This window comes from Gossypium hirsutum, chromosome A12 (genome assembly GCF_007990345.1).
Source record: "Gossypium hirsutum isolate 1008001.06 chromosome A12, Gossypium_hirsutum_v2.1, whole genome shotgun sequence".
Classification (NCBI taxonomy): Eukaryota; Viridiplantae; Streptophyta; class Magnoliopsida; order Malvales; family Malvaceae; genus Gossypium; species Gossypium hirsutum.
This window is the reverse complement of record NC_053435.1, coordinates 85,351,175-85,366,590: the sequence shown is the minus strand read 5'-3', so window position 1 is coordinate 85,366,590 and position 15,416 is coordinate 85,351,175. Positions and strand designations below refer to the sequence as shown.

General features: G+C 36.9%; 2 protein-coding genes across 4 annotated transcripts; one reads left to right on the top strand and one right to left on the bottom strand.

The window, feature by feature from the left end:
• Nucleotides 1–349: 349 nt before the first annotated feature.
• LOC107925691 (putative GTP diphosphokinase RSH1, chloroplastic) lies at nucleotides 350–7,744 on the top strand. Of its 3 annotated transcripts, none has more exons than XM_016856406.2 (24): nucleotides 350–730; nucleotides 985–1,174; nucleotides 1,732–1,902; nucleotides 2,016–2,081; nucleotides 2,178–2,270; nucleotides 2,355–2,486; nucleotides 2,610–2,711; nucleotides 2,800–2,877; nucleotides 2,954–3,025; nucleotides 3,121–3,228; nucleotides 3,416–3,513; nucleotides 3,993–4,053; nucleotides 4,153–4,215; nucleotides 4,303–4,359; nucleotides 4,447–4,548; nucleotides 4,792–4,950; nucleotides 5,069–5,200; nucleotides 5,302–5,388; nucleotides 5,478–5,549; nucleotides 5,982–6,068; nucleotides 6,157–6,607; nucleotides 6,910–6,971; nucleotides 7,062–7,130; nucleotides 7,285–7,744. In XM_016856406.2, the coding sequence occupies exons 1-24, from the start codon at nucleotides 663–665 to the stop codon at nucleotides 7,387–7,389; spliced, it is 2,685 nt and encodes an 894-aa protein (XP_016711895.2). In that variant the 5' UTR covers nucleotides 350–662; the 3' UTR covers nucleotides 7,390–7,744. The 3 variants fall into 3 exon arrangements, 2 of the variants coding, with proteins under 2 accessions (XP_016711895.2, XP_016711896.2); XR_005906207.1 differs by having other exon boundaries at nucleotides 357–730; nucleotides 6,157–6,501; nucleotides 7,285–7,303; XM_016856407.2 differs by having other exon boundaries at nucleotides 357–730; nucleotides 4,023–4,053.
• Nucleotides 7,745–8,645: 901 nt separating this feature from the next.
• Nucleotides 8,646–15,073, bottom strand: LOC107925605 (proline-rich protein 3). Its single transcript, XM_016856320.1, has 3 exons — nucleotides 14,530–15,073; nucleotides 9,070–9,204; nucleotides 8,646–8,986 (listed from the first exon to the last, which is right to left on the bottom strand). Exons 1-3 carry the CDS (start codon nucleotides 15,071–15,073, stop codon nucleotides 8,646–8,648), a joined length of 1,020 nt encoding a protein of 339 aa, XP_016711809.1.
• Nucleotides 15,074–15,416: the final 343 nt, after the last annotated feature.

Sequence of the window (15,416 nt, the reverse complement as noted above, 5' to 3'; positions counted from 1 at the left end):
ATGAAAATTTTTGAATAGTTCAATAACGATTTTGTAACTTTTTGAAGTTGAGTGATAAAAGCGTAAACTTACTAATAGTTTAGTACCAAAATTAATATTTCAAACTTTTACTACATTTCCGTTAAATAAATAGAAGTGATTTGTACCTTTTTAAAATGTTAAATTTAGCTAATAAAATAATAAAGTCCAAATTGATAAAAATATAAAAACATTGAAGTAATTATGCTTTTCTTAAAGAAAAGCGAAGTATACTATTTTACTATTTTTCTCCAAATCATGGTATTGATTTAAAAAAAAAAAAAACCTTCGCTCACCATTTTTATTTCTAAAAAAAATAAAAATATGGAAATTGAAGGTAGTGTATATTTGTGTGGCTTCAATATCTCTCTCATTTCTCACTCTGGATTATCTCTTTACCACCATCCTTTGCTTCAAATCCATTGCTTATTGGTCCAAATTTCCATCTCTTCACTGCTCTCAAACCAAAATTCAAAAAAGAAGAAAAAAAAACGTAACGTCTTCTCGAATTCGAAACCCGAATGAGACAATCCTCGAATCTATTTCTTTTCTATCAGCTCCTCCATCCGGCAATTACCTCTCTCTCCTTTTCTCTTTCTGTTTTTTTTTCTTTTTGATGTGTTTGATCATTGAGTTATTGTTTAATGCTTAGTTCGATTTCAATGAGATTACTCTGCTATTGTAGAAATGGCTTCTGCTTCTTCCTTATCCGGTGAGTTTCACTTTAAAAATATATATATATTTTTATTAATTTTCTAAGCTCTCCGATTTTGTTTCTTGTTTGGATACTGAGAAGGATTGTTTAGGAAAATGACGGAATATCTGTTCTCTGGTGCTTGTTTCTTCACTTAAAATTCGACTTAGTTTGGATTTTTAAGCAACTAAAAGAGTGTGAAGAATTTAATTCTTGTTCTTTATTTCAACTCCGATTTTATTTATTTTGGTGTTTGGTTCATTTGATTGCAGTTTCCTGGAATGCGTGAATATATGTAAGTTAACGAAAGCGGAAGGAAGTGGAAGGTTTGACTGTAGTGTTCTTTCTTGTGCTTCAAAAGCTCCAAGAGTCTTAACTGGATTCCTTGCCAGCACTGCCAATCCTTCTCACTCTTCATCCTTCGCCGAAGCCCGCCACCGAAGAAGAAATCGCAACAGATCAGTAAGTTTGATTTTTACTTCACCAGCTTACACTTTGTTAGATTTTTAGAATTTCAAAAGCTTGTTAAATTATATATCTTCATCGGGGATGATTTTTAGATTGAATTTACTTTATTTGATGTATTTGTAATTTATTTCATTTATTGATGCTGTGGCAAGAGAATAGGACATTGACTCTTGTAATAGGCCTTTAAATCAGATTCCAAATTGATACGTAGGAGAGGTTGTTAATGTTAGGTTGACAAAAATGACATGTTTTGGTGAGCTCAGACTGTGAGTTGGTGGGTTCTTTAATGCGTGGAATCATCCAAAAAGTTGTTCGTAAATTACTCAAATTAAAAAAAAAAAAGAGTATGTTGTATTAAGGTTTGGAACTTTTTGAAAAAAAATAAATTATTGGGCAACCAAAAGCTGCAATTTCTTAAGGCATTTAGTTGGAATATTTATCTTTTATTTGTTTTCAAGTTATGGTGCTATATAATGTGACTTACGAATTGCATGCATGGACAGCATAGTTGCTAATGCTTTTTTACTAATCCAGTATTGTGTTTTTACCAGGCTTCTGATGTAGGTGGATGGCATTCAATGGATGTTTCCGCGTTTGTACTGCTTGAAAAACTCTTTAGGTCAAGCTTGCTTCATGTTGGCTGTAAAAGATGGCAGTTGTATTGTTCTTCATCTGTCTTTTCAGATACCTCTAGTGAGGTTTCTCCTGAAAGGATGTGGGAGGTACAATTGACTCATTTGAGACTTCTTTCCTTAGTAATACTTATTATTCTTTAAGCAAGGCTGTTACAGTCATGTGTTTAAGCTCATATTGATTATCGTTCTAATTGCATCAGGATCTGAAGCCTACTATATCTTACCTTTCACCTAAAGAGTTGGAATTGGTCCATAATGCTCTCAGGGTAATGTCTTTGCTTTGTGAAAAACTGTTATCATGCACTTTATGAAAAGTATCTCTCGGCATTATGGCTTAACCACAAGTTTTTTGTTTGGTACAGCTAGCTTTTTATGCACATGATGGTCAAAAAAGACGGAGTGGAGAGCCGTTCATCATTCATCCAGTTGAAGTTGCTCGCATTCTTGGAGAACTTGTGAGTTAATAGAAGTATGCTCTTAATGGAAAATGTATTCTGCATTCTGATCTGAAGCCTAACTTGCCTTGACTATTATTCTAGGAGTTAGATTGGGAGTCTATTGCAGCTGGATTGCTGCATGACACTGTGGAAGATACAAATGTTGTTACATTTGAGAGAATAGAGGAGGAATTTGGTCCTACTGTACGTCGCATTGTAGAAGGAGAGACTAAGGTGCTTTATTTATTAAATGCATATTATTAGTGTACTTGTCTGTACAAGCTTGAATGTCAAGTCTGACAAAACTCTAGATGGTTTTGGCTTTTTTGGGTTTCTTTAATCTTGTTGCATGAACAGGTGTCCAAATTGGGGAAATTGAAGTATAAGAATGAAAATGACTCAGTACAAGATGTGAAAGCTGATGATCTGCGGCAGATGTTTCTATCAACGACACAGGAGGTTATTATTATTTCTTTCTTTCTTTTATCTTTTGGGATGTTTTTATTTTGTGGAAAGTAATGTGCTAATCAAATGGTTTCTCTTCTAGGTTCGTGTCATCATTGTCAAATTAGCTGACAGATTGCATAACATGCGTACTCTTTGTCACATGCCTCCACATAAACAGGTTGGTGGTGTGAGTTGAAGCGTACCTGGTAATTGGTCATTTATTTATTTATTTTAACGTTGTTGTATTATTCCAGTCCAGCATTGCAATGGAGACATTGCAGGTCTTTGCTCCTTTGGGAAAATTGTTGGGGATGTATCAAATCAAGGTACATTCTTATGCTTTTCTAATATACAATTTCTATTTTATGTTCACGAATTCAAGATAGTATTAGAGTTAACACAATCTGATTGTATTTTGTAGTCTGAACTTGAAAACTTATCCTTCATGTACACAAATCCTGAAGATTATGCCAAAGTGAAGAGAAGGGTTGCTGACCTCTATAATGAACATGAGAAAGAGCTTGTAGAGGTAAAATATTGTCCTCTTTTACTCAATAGTATTAAGTTGAGCTCTGGAATACTATCCATGTGATAATTAACATGGTAGCTCAATGTTGAAAGTGTACTTTATGGAAGTGTCATGTTTAAACTTTGAAGGTTCTTGAACTAATATCACATCTACATGGTTATGATTCTTTCTTCTTTTTTGGTACTAGGCAGACAAAATTTTGATGAAAAGGATAGAGAATGATCAATTCCTGGACCTTATGACTCTTAAAACTGAAATTCGTGCTGTGTGCAAGGAACCTTATAGGTGAAGCCTTCAATACCTTTTTCTGCTTCTTTGCTCATCATTTATTCAGTTCTCTTCCTTGTGATACATATGTCTAGAACTTTTGGGATTATTTCAAACTGCATTTTGTGGCTATGATCTACAACTGAGTAAGTGGGGACTTTGTATGCGTAGTTTGGTGTAAAAATGACCTACGAAATGGTTCTAAGTTTTGTGGGAATGGAGCTGGGAGACTGGGACCCATAATTTCTTGTTTCACCTGATTCTCAAAGAGGAGTAGAGATGTCATTTGACCCTAAGACAGTTAGACTAAGTGAGATGTATGATAACATTTTTAATATTTATATTGAATATGGTGTTGCCTTGAATTCCAGCAGCTAATTTTCTGTTCCCTATTACTTTTTTTTTTACCTCTTATTATGCTGGCTTTTTGAAGGCTTGTTTGGCTTGCTTTTGAGTGATAATTTCCTTGCTTGTAACTTTTTGTTATTGTATCACAGTATTTATAAATCTGTGCTTAAATCCAACAGTTCAATCAGTGAGGTTAACCAAATTGCCCAGGTTTGTTCTGATATTTCCTTGAGCCATCTTGACACGTAAATTGAAACATCATTTTTTTTTGCTTTATTGACACATTCATCCCTGTTGGTTATAAACCAGCTTCGTATAATCATAAAACCAAAGCCGTCAGTTGGAGTTGGGCCTTTGTGTAGTCCACAGCAGGTGAATTATTCTGCCAATGCAAGCTTATTTAGTTATGATAGAATGTGTCTGTACTTGGGTAACAATCGCTTCTTCTTTTTGCTGCAGATTTGCTATCATGTTCTTGGATTAGTCCATGACATCTGGACTCCTGTTCCTCGAGCTGTATGTATCCTTTTTCTCCACACTTGACTTGTCTTTCTTATGTTAGAATTATGGATATTTAGTAAAAATTTCCTGTCTCTTGAACAGATGAAAGACTACATAGCAACACCAAAGCCTAATGGTTATCAAAGTCTTCATACAACTGTAATTCCATTTTTGTATGAAAGCATGTTTCGCCTGGAAGTTCAGGTTCTTAAATTCTCAATGGTCCTCTGAGCTATTTTTCATTACAATCTTTTGCTTGTTTCGATTGTTTGAAATAATTTTTTTAAATGTGAGGACATCCACAACTTGTTTCCAAACAATTTTGAATGAATGTATCGATTAATGAATGTACAAGTGATCTCATTTGTAATTTTGTCTGATCTTTTCTTTTTCCATAAGAAAAAAAAAATAATGGCATATTTATTAAATATTGTTGGTATCATGCAGATTAGAACTGAAGAGATGAATTTGATAGCTGAGAGAGGCATTGCTGCTCATTATAGTGGGAGAGTCTTTGTTACTGGTCTAGTTGGGCATGCAGAGGCAAATGGTAGAAGTTCAAGAGGGAAGGCAGTTTGCCTTAACAATGCTAACATAGCACTCAGGGTATACCTTGTTTCCTTGAGTAATTGTAATTAAAAGTCCTTGAAGGAGATTCCTTAAGACCTTTTAAAGTCCCCTAACAAGAATGCAAATTTATGGATGAACCCTTTCTTTTCTCCAGATTGGTTGGCTCAATGCAATTAGGGAATGGCAAGAGGAGTTTGTTGGCAACATGAGTTCTAGAGAATTTGTGGATACCATTACCAGAGATCTCTTAGGTAGTCGTGTCTTTGTCTTTACCCCAAGGGGAGAGGTAATTCACATACTAAATGTTATGCACGTGTATTTCTGCTAAAAGAATTACAGAAGTCTATGGTGACTAGAGTTTTGATAAATATTTTATGTGATGAACAGATTAAAAATCTGCCCAGAGGGGCTACTGTCATTGACTACGCCTACATGATACACACTGACATTGGAAACAAAATGGTAGCTGCGAAGGTATTTTTGTATATTATGGCTCAATTTTTCCGATTCTAGTGTCAACCTGAACAAAAGGCCAAGTTTAATGCTTGACCTTCTCTTTGCAGGTCAATGGTAATCTTGTTTCTCCAATGCACATACTTGCCAATGCCGAAGTTGTGGAGATTATCACCTATGATGTTAGTACATATTGGTCATTTCCAATTACTTCTCCATTACTTATGCTCAATCATGTTCCCTTGATAATGTTTAAATTGTGGGAATCACACCTTGCTACGCATGGGGAAAATATATAGTCTTTGTGTTTCTTTTTGTTTCAAAATTTTGAAACTAGTAGTAAGGACCATCAAATTCTGAGTATTGTTGCATGATTTAGGTGATTAGATCTATTGTCAAAGAAATTTACATGTATTTACTGTTTTGTCAGTTGTGAAAGAACAGAACACAGGTTTCGGGTTAAAGTACTTACAAATATTTTGTTATAGCTGTTGACTGAACTTGTATATGTTTACCTGGTTCTGTTTTAAACTATTAATATTATAGGTTATTTTTGCAGACTTCAGAGCAGTAGCCCTGTTTTTCTCATGCTAGGACTTTTCCTCTTGTTTCAGGCGCTCTCAAGCAAATCAGCTTTTCAAAGGCATAAACAGTGGTTACAACATGCTAGAACACGCAGTGCCAGGCACAAAATTATGAAAGTAGGCTTATTGTGTGGTGTATGAATTGTAGTCTCTTAATTCTCTTAATTGTCAGTGCTCTGATTGTCTAATTGCTACTTGTAATCAGTTCTTGAGGCAGCAAGCTGCACTATCTGCTGTAGAAATTACAACAGATAGAGTAAATAGCTTCATTGCTGACTCTGAAGAGGAGAGTGAAACGGAAGAGTTCTCACGTATTTCCAGACAGAGCAAACCTCTATGGGAGAAAATCCCGGGGAACTTTGTGGACTTTTCCCAAGGAAGAAGTTGTGAAGAATCCTTGGCTGCGAAAAATGGAAATATTTGGACCGCTAAGGTCAACGGGAAAGTTAACAAGCATGTACAGCATGTGAGTTTGAATGCCGACGGGAACATGTTATTACAAGGCAATGGTGCTGCAAAAATAATACCTGCAAATATTCCACCACCTGAGGTATTGCCAGGTTTGGAAAATTGGCAAGCCAGTAAAATTGCCTTGTGGCACAATCTTGAAGGACATTCGATCCTGTGGTTTTCTGTAGTTTGCATAGACCTAAGAGGTAAATCATTTGGTAATCATTTCATAGAAGGGTTTTATTATAAGTGGTATACAAATCCTTACAATTGGAGTGGGAAAAAAGTAGGCATTTCTTGGTTTTCTGGTAAGATTTGTGAGGCATCCATTGAGATTATTGAATTAGAGTACTCTGTTTGATTTGCTTCCTTAAGAATAGATCATCCTACCAAGCTATCCCAATAGCCATTAGTGAAGTCTTAGATATAGCATGGCATATTAGACTTTTAGGTTATATTAACTCATTTCTTTTTGGCTAAAGAGTTTAATTTGCAAACATGATTTTAGGGATGATGGCTGAGGTCACAACGGCATTTGCGGCTGTAGGCATCACCATATGTTCCTGTGTGGTGAGTGATTTAAATTCATCTATCACATGCTTTGCTTCTGACTGTCAAATCGTTGCTAGTTCCGTAACAGTTCTACTTTCTTTTTTTCAGGCTGAGACTGATAGAGGAAGGGGAATGGCCGTCATGGTATTTCATATTGAAGCCAACCTTGAAATTTTGGTACTGAGTTCAAATCAAATTTTTATTGTTTCTTATATTCCTTTCACCTTTTCATTTTCGATTTCCCCTTTTGTATTTATGTTTGCATGCATGAAAGAGCATTTATATACTTTTCTCAATTGTCATATCAACAAATCACTCATTTGTTTCACAGCTTAATGCTTGTTCAAGGGTCGATTTAATCCCGGGTGTGCTGGGATGGTCCGTTGGTTGCAGCTGGCCAAGCTCGACGGAAAATAACCAACTCCTCGAGTGCTAATTTAAACAATGGATCCATCAAATCGAACTAGTTGACCCAGCCAGATGCAAGCTTGGGTATGAAGTTTTGTCCCACATATAGCTAAAGACCTATTGTTCTTTCTTATAGCAAATTTTACGTCGCCACTCCATAATCTTTATCTATTTGTTAGACGCTCATAACCAAATAAACCAGGAGTCAAGTAAGTTGACTCTGCATCAACGCCCGCACTGTATGTAGAAGAAAAAGAGAAGGTTAGAGTTGAGTATACACTTGTAAAGATACTCGTATGAAAAGGATCATAGGTGAACACTTTATACAAGTTTCTTTTTAAGTATTTCATATAAATACCCTCATAATTTGGTTTTTCTTTAAATACATTTTTTAATATACCCTTAACCCCGCAAACCCTTCCGTAGTTATACTTATCGGAAAACCTTTCCCTAATTGTATTTAGGGGTGTAACTGAGTCAAGCTAAATTTAATACTGTCAAGCTTGAGCTCAACTCAAAATTCAGAGTTTGATACTTGAGCTCGATCGAATATCTATTTTTAAGACTCAAGTTTGAGCTCGATTAAACTTGTTTTCCAATTTTTGTACTCAAGTTTGAATTCGAGTTTGGTTCGATAATTAAGCTTAGAGTTAATAATATATTAAGGGCAATATAATTTAATAATATAAAAATATGAAAAGCTTGATAAAGTTCTTAAACCGTTTGAGTCAAGTAATATTAAGTTCGAATTCGGCTCGACTGATCATTCAACTTGATAATTATCGAATCAAGTAAGAACTTTTTTCGAGTCAAACTCGAGTAGTTTGCGTGTACTAGTATCTCATTTACACCTTTATTTATATTCCCAAATATACTCACTTAGAAAAACATTAAATTCATAAGTGTACTTCAAGATTTTACAATATTATTTGTGCCAATTAAATAAATTACTGGTGGAGGTCAATGCGGTGGTCAATGTAATTCGATGTGATGATTGCTAATCGCTAATCGCTACACTCTCTCTTCCCTTTTTTAACTTGCTTTAATTGTGAACTTGGGTTAGATAATTAATATACTATTTAAATGCAATTGGATTTTAGAAAATGGGGAAATAAATCATTGAACTTTATTAGTACAACAAAACAATCGTAGGAAATATTAATAAAGCAAATTAAGCACTTAACACGTTAATAAAACAAATCGATTAAATAGAAATAAACCCCACTCCCCTTCTTCAACACCAAAGCAGTCGGACAAAAATAATATAGAATTAAAGCTGCTTATTTAGTAACCATTAGGGACTGAATTATTAGGTTGAGAGGTGAAGAAGAAAGGTCCAACGGAGTAAAGCTTGATCCTTATGTGATTGAGAATACGGAAATCAGAAAGAGGAACACCACTAATGCCTTTGTTGACATTCACGGGAACATTACAAGTCTCCAATGGAGAGCTTTCAAGTAATGCCTTGCACTCTGTGAGCTTGCTTAAACTTCCGTCCTCTGAAACCGAAGGAGACAATCTCGCAAAGAAGTAACCCTTTGCATCGGTTTCTCCACTGCAAACCGAATGAGTCTTCTCGTACCCGTTCTCATCAACAACTAGGCATGTTATCCTTGCCAAAGCACCTGTGATCATTGAAACAAATTTGAATAGTCTTTAAACATAAAATATAAATGCTTAAATAGTGTGCATCTCAAATGGATTATACCTTGAATAGGAGAATACTTGGGACCTGATTTACATAAAACAAGCCCTTCAACACCAATGGGAAGATTAGGCTGTTCTTCTCCTTCTGGCTTATTGTATTCTTCTGGTTGTTCTTTGTTGTCATAATCAGGCTTCTCTTTGTTGAAAAGTCAAAAATGGGAGGTGCAAGTGGCACCGAAAGAAAAAAAGTGATAGGCAAGTTGTTTAAAGTTGAATGGGATAATTGCAATTTTGGTCCCTAATTTTTTAGGCCATTTGCAAGTTAGTCCCTGAACCTCAACTATAAATAGGCCTAACCATTTCTCATTTCAACCATCCCAACCAATCTTTCTCTCTTAGTTTTCTCTCTTCTCCCATTTGAGAATTCTTAAAGAATTCTACTTGTTTGTAATATTTTGGAGATAGTAAAGTTATCATCTGGTGTTAGTGCTCGAGGACGTAGGTATAATTTACCGAACCTCGTTAAAACTCTTGTGTTCTTTCTTGTCCTATTTTTCTTTCAATATTTGAGGGTATAATAGTAGTATTTAATTGTGCTATTAAATTACTATAGAAGGGATATTCTGTCTAAGGAAAGACTTGGTATTTAAGAGATCTATGTGATCCACCTCTCTTTCCTGGGAATTGAACTTTGTGTGATTTTTTAGTACAATAATTTACACGCTTCCGACCCTATTGGAACAACAAGTGGTATCAAGAGCCGAAGGTTAATCGTAGTATGCTCTGTGGTTGCAGTTTAAACTGATCTTCCACATCAGAAAAGATTTCCTTAGGTATATTGAAAGATTATGGAGAAAACGGTCGGTGTAGGAGCTTCAACATCGTCCATGTGGACAAGACCGACAATTGCAAATGCAAGACTGGCCGTGGAGATCTTTGATGGCACAGGCCATTTTGGTATGTGGCAAAGTGAGGTTCTAGATGCCCTTTTTCAGCAGGGTCTAGACATTGCCATTGATGAAGAGAAACCAGATGATGTACAGGAGAAAGATTGGAAGGCGATCAATCGGTTGGCATGTGGCACAATTCGATCATGCCTTTCTCGAGAGCAGAGGTATGCTTTTTCAAAGGAGACTTCTGCAAATAAGTTGTGGGTGGCACTTGAAGAAAATTTTTTGAAGAAAAACAGTCAAAATAAGCTCCACTTGAAGAAAAGACTGTTTCGCTTCACATACGTCCCAAGTACCACAATGAATGATCACATCACCAAATTTAATCAGTTAGTCACTGATTTGCTGAATATGGATGAGACATTCAAAGATGAAGATTTGGCTTTGATGCTGTTGGGGTCACTTCCTGAGGAGTTTGAGTTCCTAGAAACTACTCTACTTCATGGCAGGAGTGATATATCTCTGAGCGAAGTCTGTGCGGCTTTATACAGTTATGAACAGAGAAAGAAGGACAAACAGAAAAACTCAATCAGAGATACAGAAGCTTTAGTAGTCCGAGGTCGTTCATACACTCAGAAGAAAACTCAAAAGGGGAGATCAAAGTCAAAGTCCAGACTCGGGAAAGATGAATGTGCTTTTTGTCATGAGAAATGCCACTGGAAGAAAAATTGTCCAAAGCTGAAGAATAAGGGAAAAGCTGCTGTAGATGCTTGTGTTGCTAAGCATGATACTAGTGACTCTGAACTATCACTGGTTGCATCATCATTGTCGTTCCATTCAGATGAGTGGATATTGGATTCGAGTTGTACCTATCATATGTCCCCTAACCGGGAGTGGTTCTCTGATTTAGTAGAACTAAATGGAGGAGTTGTTTATATGGGCAATGACAATGCCTGTAAAACTGTTGGGATAGGTTCAATCCAATTAAAGAATCAAGATGGATCAACCAGAGTTCTGACTGATGTTCGGTACGTGCCCAGTTTGAAGAAAAATCTCATCTCATTGGGAGCCTTGGAATCCAATGGTTCAGTTGTTACTATGAGAGATGGGATTTTGAAAGTGACATCTGGTGCACTTGTGATATTGAAGGGCATCAGGAAAAATAACTTGTATTACTACCAAGGTAGTACAGTTATTGGAGCAGTCGCTACAGCTTCCGGTAACAAAGAATTGGACTCAATGCAGTTGTGGCATATGAAGTTGGGACATGCCAGCGAAAAATCCTTGCAAATTCTGGCAAAGCAAGGATTGTTGAAAGGTGCAAAGGCTTACAAATTAAAATTTTGTGAGCATTGTGTTCTGGGAAAGCAAAAGAGAGTGAAATTCGGTACTGCTATCCATAATATAAAAGGTATTTTGGAATATGTTCACTCAGATGTGTGGGGGCCTTCCAAGACACCTTCATTGGGAGGAAAACACTACTTTGTTACTTTTGTTGATGACTTTTCCAGAAGAATTTGGGTGTATACCATGAGAACTAAGGATGAAGTGCTTAGAGTTTTTCTTAAATGGAAAACTATGATCGAAAACCAGACTGGCAAGAAAATCAAGCGGCTTAGGACGGACAATGGAGGGGAATATAAAAGTGATCCGTTCTTCGATGTGTGCCAAGAGTATGGTATTGTTCGACACTTCACAGTTAGGGATACACCACAGCAGAATGGATTGGCAGAGCGTATGAATCGAACATTGCTTGAGAAAGTTCGATGTATGTTGTCCAATGCTGGGTTGGGCAAGCAATTTTGGGCTGAGGCTGTGACATACGCTGGCCATCTTATTAATCGTTTGCCATCATCTGCATTAGAAAGAAAAACTCCTATGGAGGTATGGTCTGGAAAACCGGCTACAGATTATGATTCCTTACATGTGTTTGGATCCACTGCATATTACCATGTGAAGGAGTCAAAGTTAGATCCGAGGGCAAAGAAAGCTCTCTTTATGGGAATCACTTCTGGAGTGAAGGGATTTCGTCTTTGGTGCTTAAGCACAAAGAAAATGATCTGTAGCAGAGATGTTACCTTTGATGAATCTGCCACATTGAAAAAGGTAGCAGATAAAGATATTCAGACGAGCAATACTCCACAGCAGGTGGAGTGTACTCCAAAACAGGTGGAGTTTGAGCAGATGGGGATTTGCCCAGTTAATAAGTCTAATTCTCCAGCCACAGTGGAGGAATTAGAGGTTGAAGAGGTTCTGACCCAAGAACCACTAAGTACACCAGAACCAGTTGCAGTTGTAAGGCCACGGAGAGAAATTCGTAAACCTACTCGATTTACTGATATGGTGGCCTACGCCTTTCCCGTTGTTGATGATATTCCTATCACTTATCAAGAAGCAATGCAAAGCTTAGAAAGTGATAAATGGAAAAGCGCCATGGATGAAGAAATGCAGTCTCTCCTGAAGAACAATACTTGGGAATTGGCGCAATTACCGAAAGGTAAAAGGGCAATCGGATGCAAGTGGGTATTCGCAAAGAAAGATGGATCTCCTAGCAAGAAGGATATTCGCTACAAGGCAAGATTGGTAGCTAAAGGCTACGCTCAGAAGGAGGGAATTGACTACAATGATGTATTTTCCCCTGTTGTGAAGCATTCCTCCATTAGAATTTTGTTGGCCTTGGTAGCACAGTTGAATTTGGAGCTAGCTCAACTTGATGTTAAGACGGCTTTCTTGCATGGTGAGTTAGAAGAGGAGATCTATATGACTCAGCCCGAAGGATACACAGATGTTGGTGGTAGAAATTGGGTTTGTAAGCTGAACAAATCGCTATATGGATTGAAGCAATCCCCGAGGCAGTGGTACAAGCGATTTGATAGCTTTATGAGAAGGCAGAAGTACACAAGAAGCAAATATGACAATTGTGTATATTTGCAGAAGCTGCATGACGGATCTTTCATTTATCTACTCTTGTATGTTGATGATATGTTAATCGCTTCAAAGAGCCAAAATGAGATAGATAAGCTGAAGGCTCAGTTGAATCAAGAGTTCGAGATGAAAGATCTAGGTGAGGCCAAGAAGATTCTCGGCATGGAGATAAGTAGAGATAGACCGAGAGGCAAGCTCTGTTTAAATCAGAAGCAATATCTGAAAAAGGTATTACAATGTTTTGGTGTAAATGAAAACACAAAACATGTAAGTACCCCACTTGCTTCTCATTTGAAACTTAGTGCTCAATTATCTCCGAAGACTGAAGATGAAAGAGAATATATGGCGAAAGTCCCATATGCTAATGCAGTTGGGAGTTTGATGTATGCGATGGTGTGTACGAGGCCTGACATTTCACAAGCTGTTGGAGTTGTGAGCAGGTATATGCATGATCCTGGAAAAGGACATTGGCAAGCTGTGAAATGGATTCTACGGTATCTTCGAAAAACCGTAGATGTTGGTTTAATTTTTGAACAGGATGAAGCACTTGGTCAGTTTATAGTTGGATATATTGATTTCGACTTTGCTGGTGATTTAGATAAACGTCGTTCAACTACGGGGTATCTGTTTACTCTTGTGAAAGCCCCAGTGAGTTGGAAGTCTACCTTACAGTCTACAGTAGCTGTGTCTACTACAGAGGCAGAATATATGGCAGTTACAGAAGCTGTTAAGGAGGCTATTTGGCTTAATGGATTATTGAAAGACTTGGGAGTTGTTCAAAGTCACATTAGTCTATATTGTGACAGTCAGAGTGCTATTCATTTAGCGAAAAATCAAGTCTATCATTCAAGAACCAAGCATATCGACGTAAGATATCACTTTGTGCGGGAAGTCTTTGAAAAAGAAAAAATTCTACTTCAAAAGATTCCGACAGCAGATAATCCCGCAGATATGATGACCAAGGTGGTAACAACAATCAAGTTTAATCATTGTTTGAACTTGATTAACATCCTAAGAATTTGAACACCTTTAGGTGTATGGCGCTCGAGAGCGCATTTGGAGGCACTACAAAAGATAGCTTTATCGAATTTGGGGAGTTGAAGGAAGTGTGTGAAGATGTGATTATCCTAATCAAATCTTCAAGGTGGAGATTGTTGAAAAGTCAAAAATGGGAGGTGCAAGTGGCACCGAAAGAAAAAAGTGATAGGCAAGTTGTTTAAAGTTGAATGGGATAATTGCAATTTTGGTCCCTAATTTTTTAGGCCATTTGCAAGTTAGTCCCTGAACCTCAACTATAAATAGGCCTAATCATTTCTCATTTCAACCATCCCAACCAATCTTTCTCTCTTAGTTTTCTCTCTTCTCCCATTTGAGAATTCTTAAGGAATTCTATTTGTTTGTAATATTTTGGAGATAGTAAAGTTATCATCTGGTGTTAGTGCCCGAGGACGTAGGTATAATTTACCGAACCTCGTTAAAACTCTTGTGTTCTTTCTTGTCCTATTTTTCTTTCAATATTTGAGGGTATAATAGTAGTATTTAATTGTGCTATTAAATTACTATAGAAGGGATATTCTGTCTAAGGAAAGACTTGGTATTTAAGAGATCCATGTGATCCACCTCTCTTTCCTGGGAATTGAACTTTGTGTGATTTTTTAGTACAATAATTTACACGCTTCCGACCCTATTGGAACAACACTCTTTACCTTCTTTTTCTTCTGGTTGCTGTTGGTAGAAGTTATTTTTAGTGCCATATTCAGGCTTTTCTTCCTTTTCTAGTTGTGTTTGGTAGACTGGTTTCGTGCTATAACCAGGCTTCTCTGTCTCTTCTGGCTCTGCCATTTCCTTTTCCTTGTCTTCTGGATGTGGTTTAGTGCCATACTCAGGCTTCCCTTCCTCTTCTGGCTGTGGGTTTGTGCTATAACCAGGCTTCTCTGGCTCTTCAGGCGTTGCCTTCTCCTTGTCTTCTAGCTCTAGTTTATAGAAATTTTTCTTGGTGCCATAATCAGGCCTTTCTTCCTCTTCTGGCTGTTGTTGGTTGACTGGCTTGGTGCCATACTTGGGTTTCTCTTCTCCATTTGGCATCGGTTTTGTTTCATAGTTAGTCTTCTGTTCTGCTTCTGGTTTTGCATCATAATCATATGCAGGGCTTTTGGATGAATCATAACCACCATAGTCATTCGCATAAGCAATGACAAGCAATGAACATAAAAGCAAGCAGGTAGCCAACAAGGAACGGGCGATAGCCATATTTTCCAACTGTAACTACCGAGCACAAAGAGAAGAAATATGATGGGATGAAGTGCAGGGAGATACCTTCACCGTCGTATATATAGAGGAAATTTTGGTATATTGCGCCATTGATTAAGCAATAGAAGAAATAGGCTTTGTCATGATTTGGTTGCACGATGGCAGAAACATCTACATACTTGACTACCACTAACTAATATATTTTAGGTTAATTCCACCAACCATCCCCTGACTATGATTCAAATTCTAAATTGATCCTTAAACTTCAAAATGTTCTAATTAAGTCATCAAAGTATCATTACCAAATCTAATTCTAGATACATGTGAACTTATTACATTGACA

Coding starts and splice junctions, on each gene's coding strand:
- LOC107925605 (XM_016856320.1), bottom strand. CDS start 15,073: ATGGCTATCGCCCGTTCCTTGTTGGCTACCTGCTTGCTTTTATGTTCA. Junction 9,205..14,529: donor GCAACCAGAAGAAAAAGAAG/GTAAAGAGTGTT, acceptor TTTTCAACAAAG/AGAAGCCTGATTATGACAAC. Junction 8,987..9,069: donor CAAGTATTCTCCTATTCAAG/GTATAATCCATT, acceptor CAATGATCACAG/GTGCTTTGGCAAGGATAACA.
- LOC107925691 (XM_016856406.2), top strand. CDS start 663: ATGCTTAGTTCGATTTCAATGAGATTACTCTGCTATTGTAGAAATGGC. Junction 2,271..2,354: donor CTCGCATTCTTGGAGAACTT/GTGAGTTAATAG, acceptor CTATTATTCTAG/GAGTTAGATTGGGAGTCTAT. Junction 2,878..2,953: donor ACATGCCTCCACATAAACAG/GTTGGTGGTGTG, acceptor GTATTATTCCAG/TCCAGCATTGCAATGGAGAC.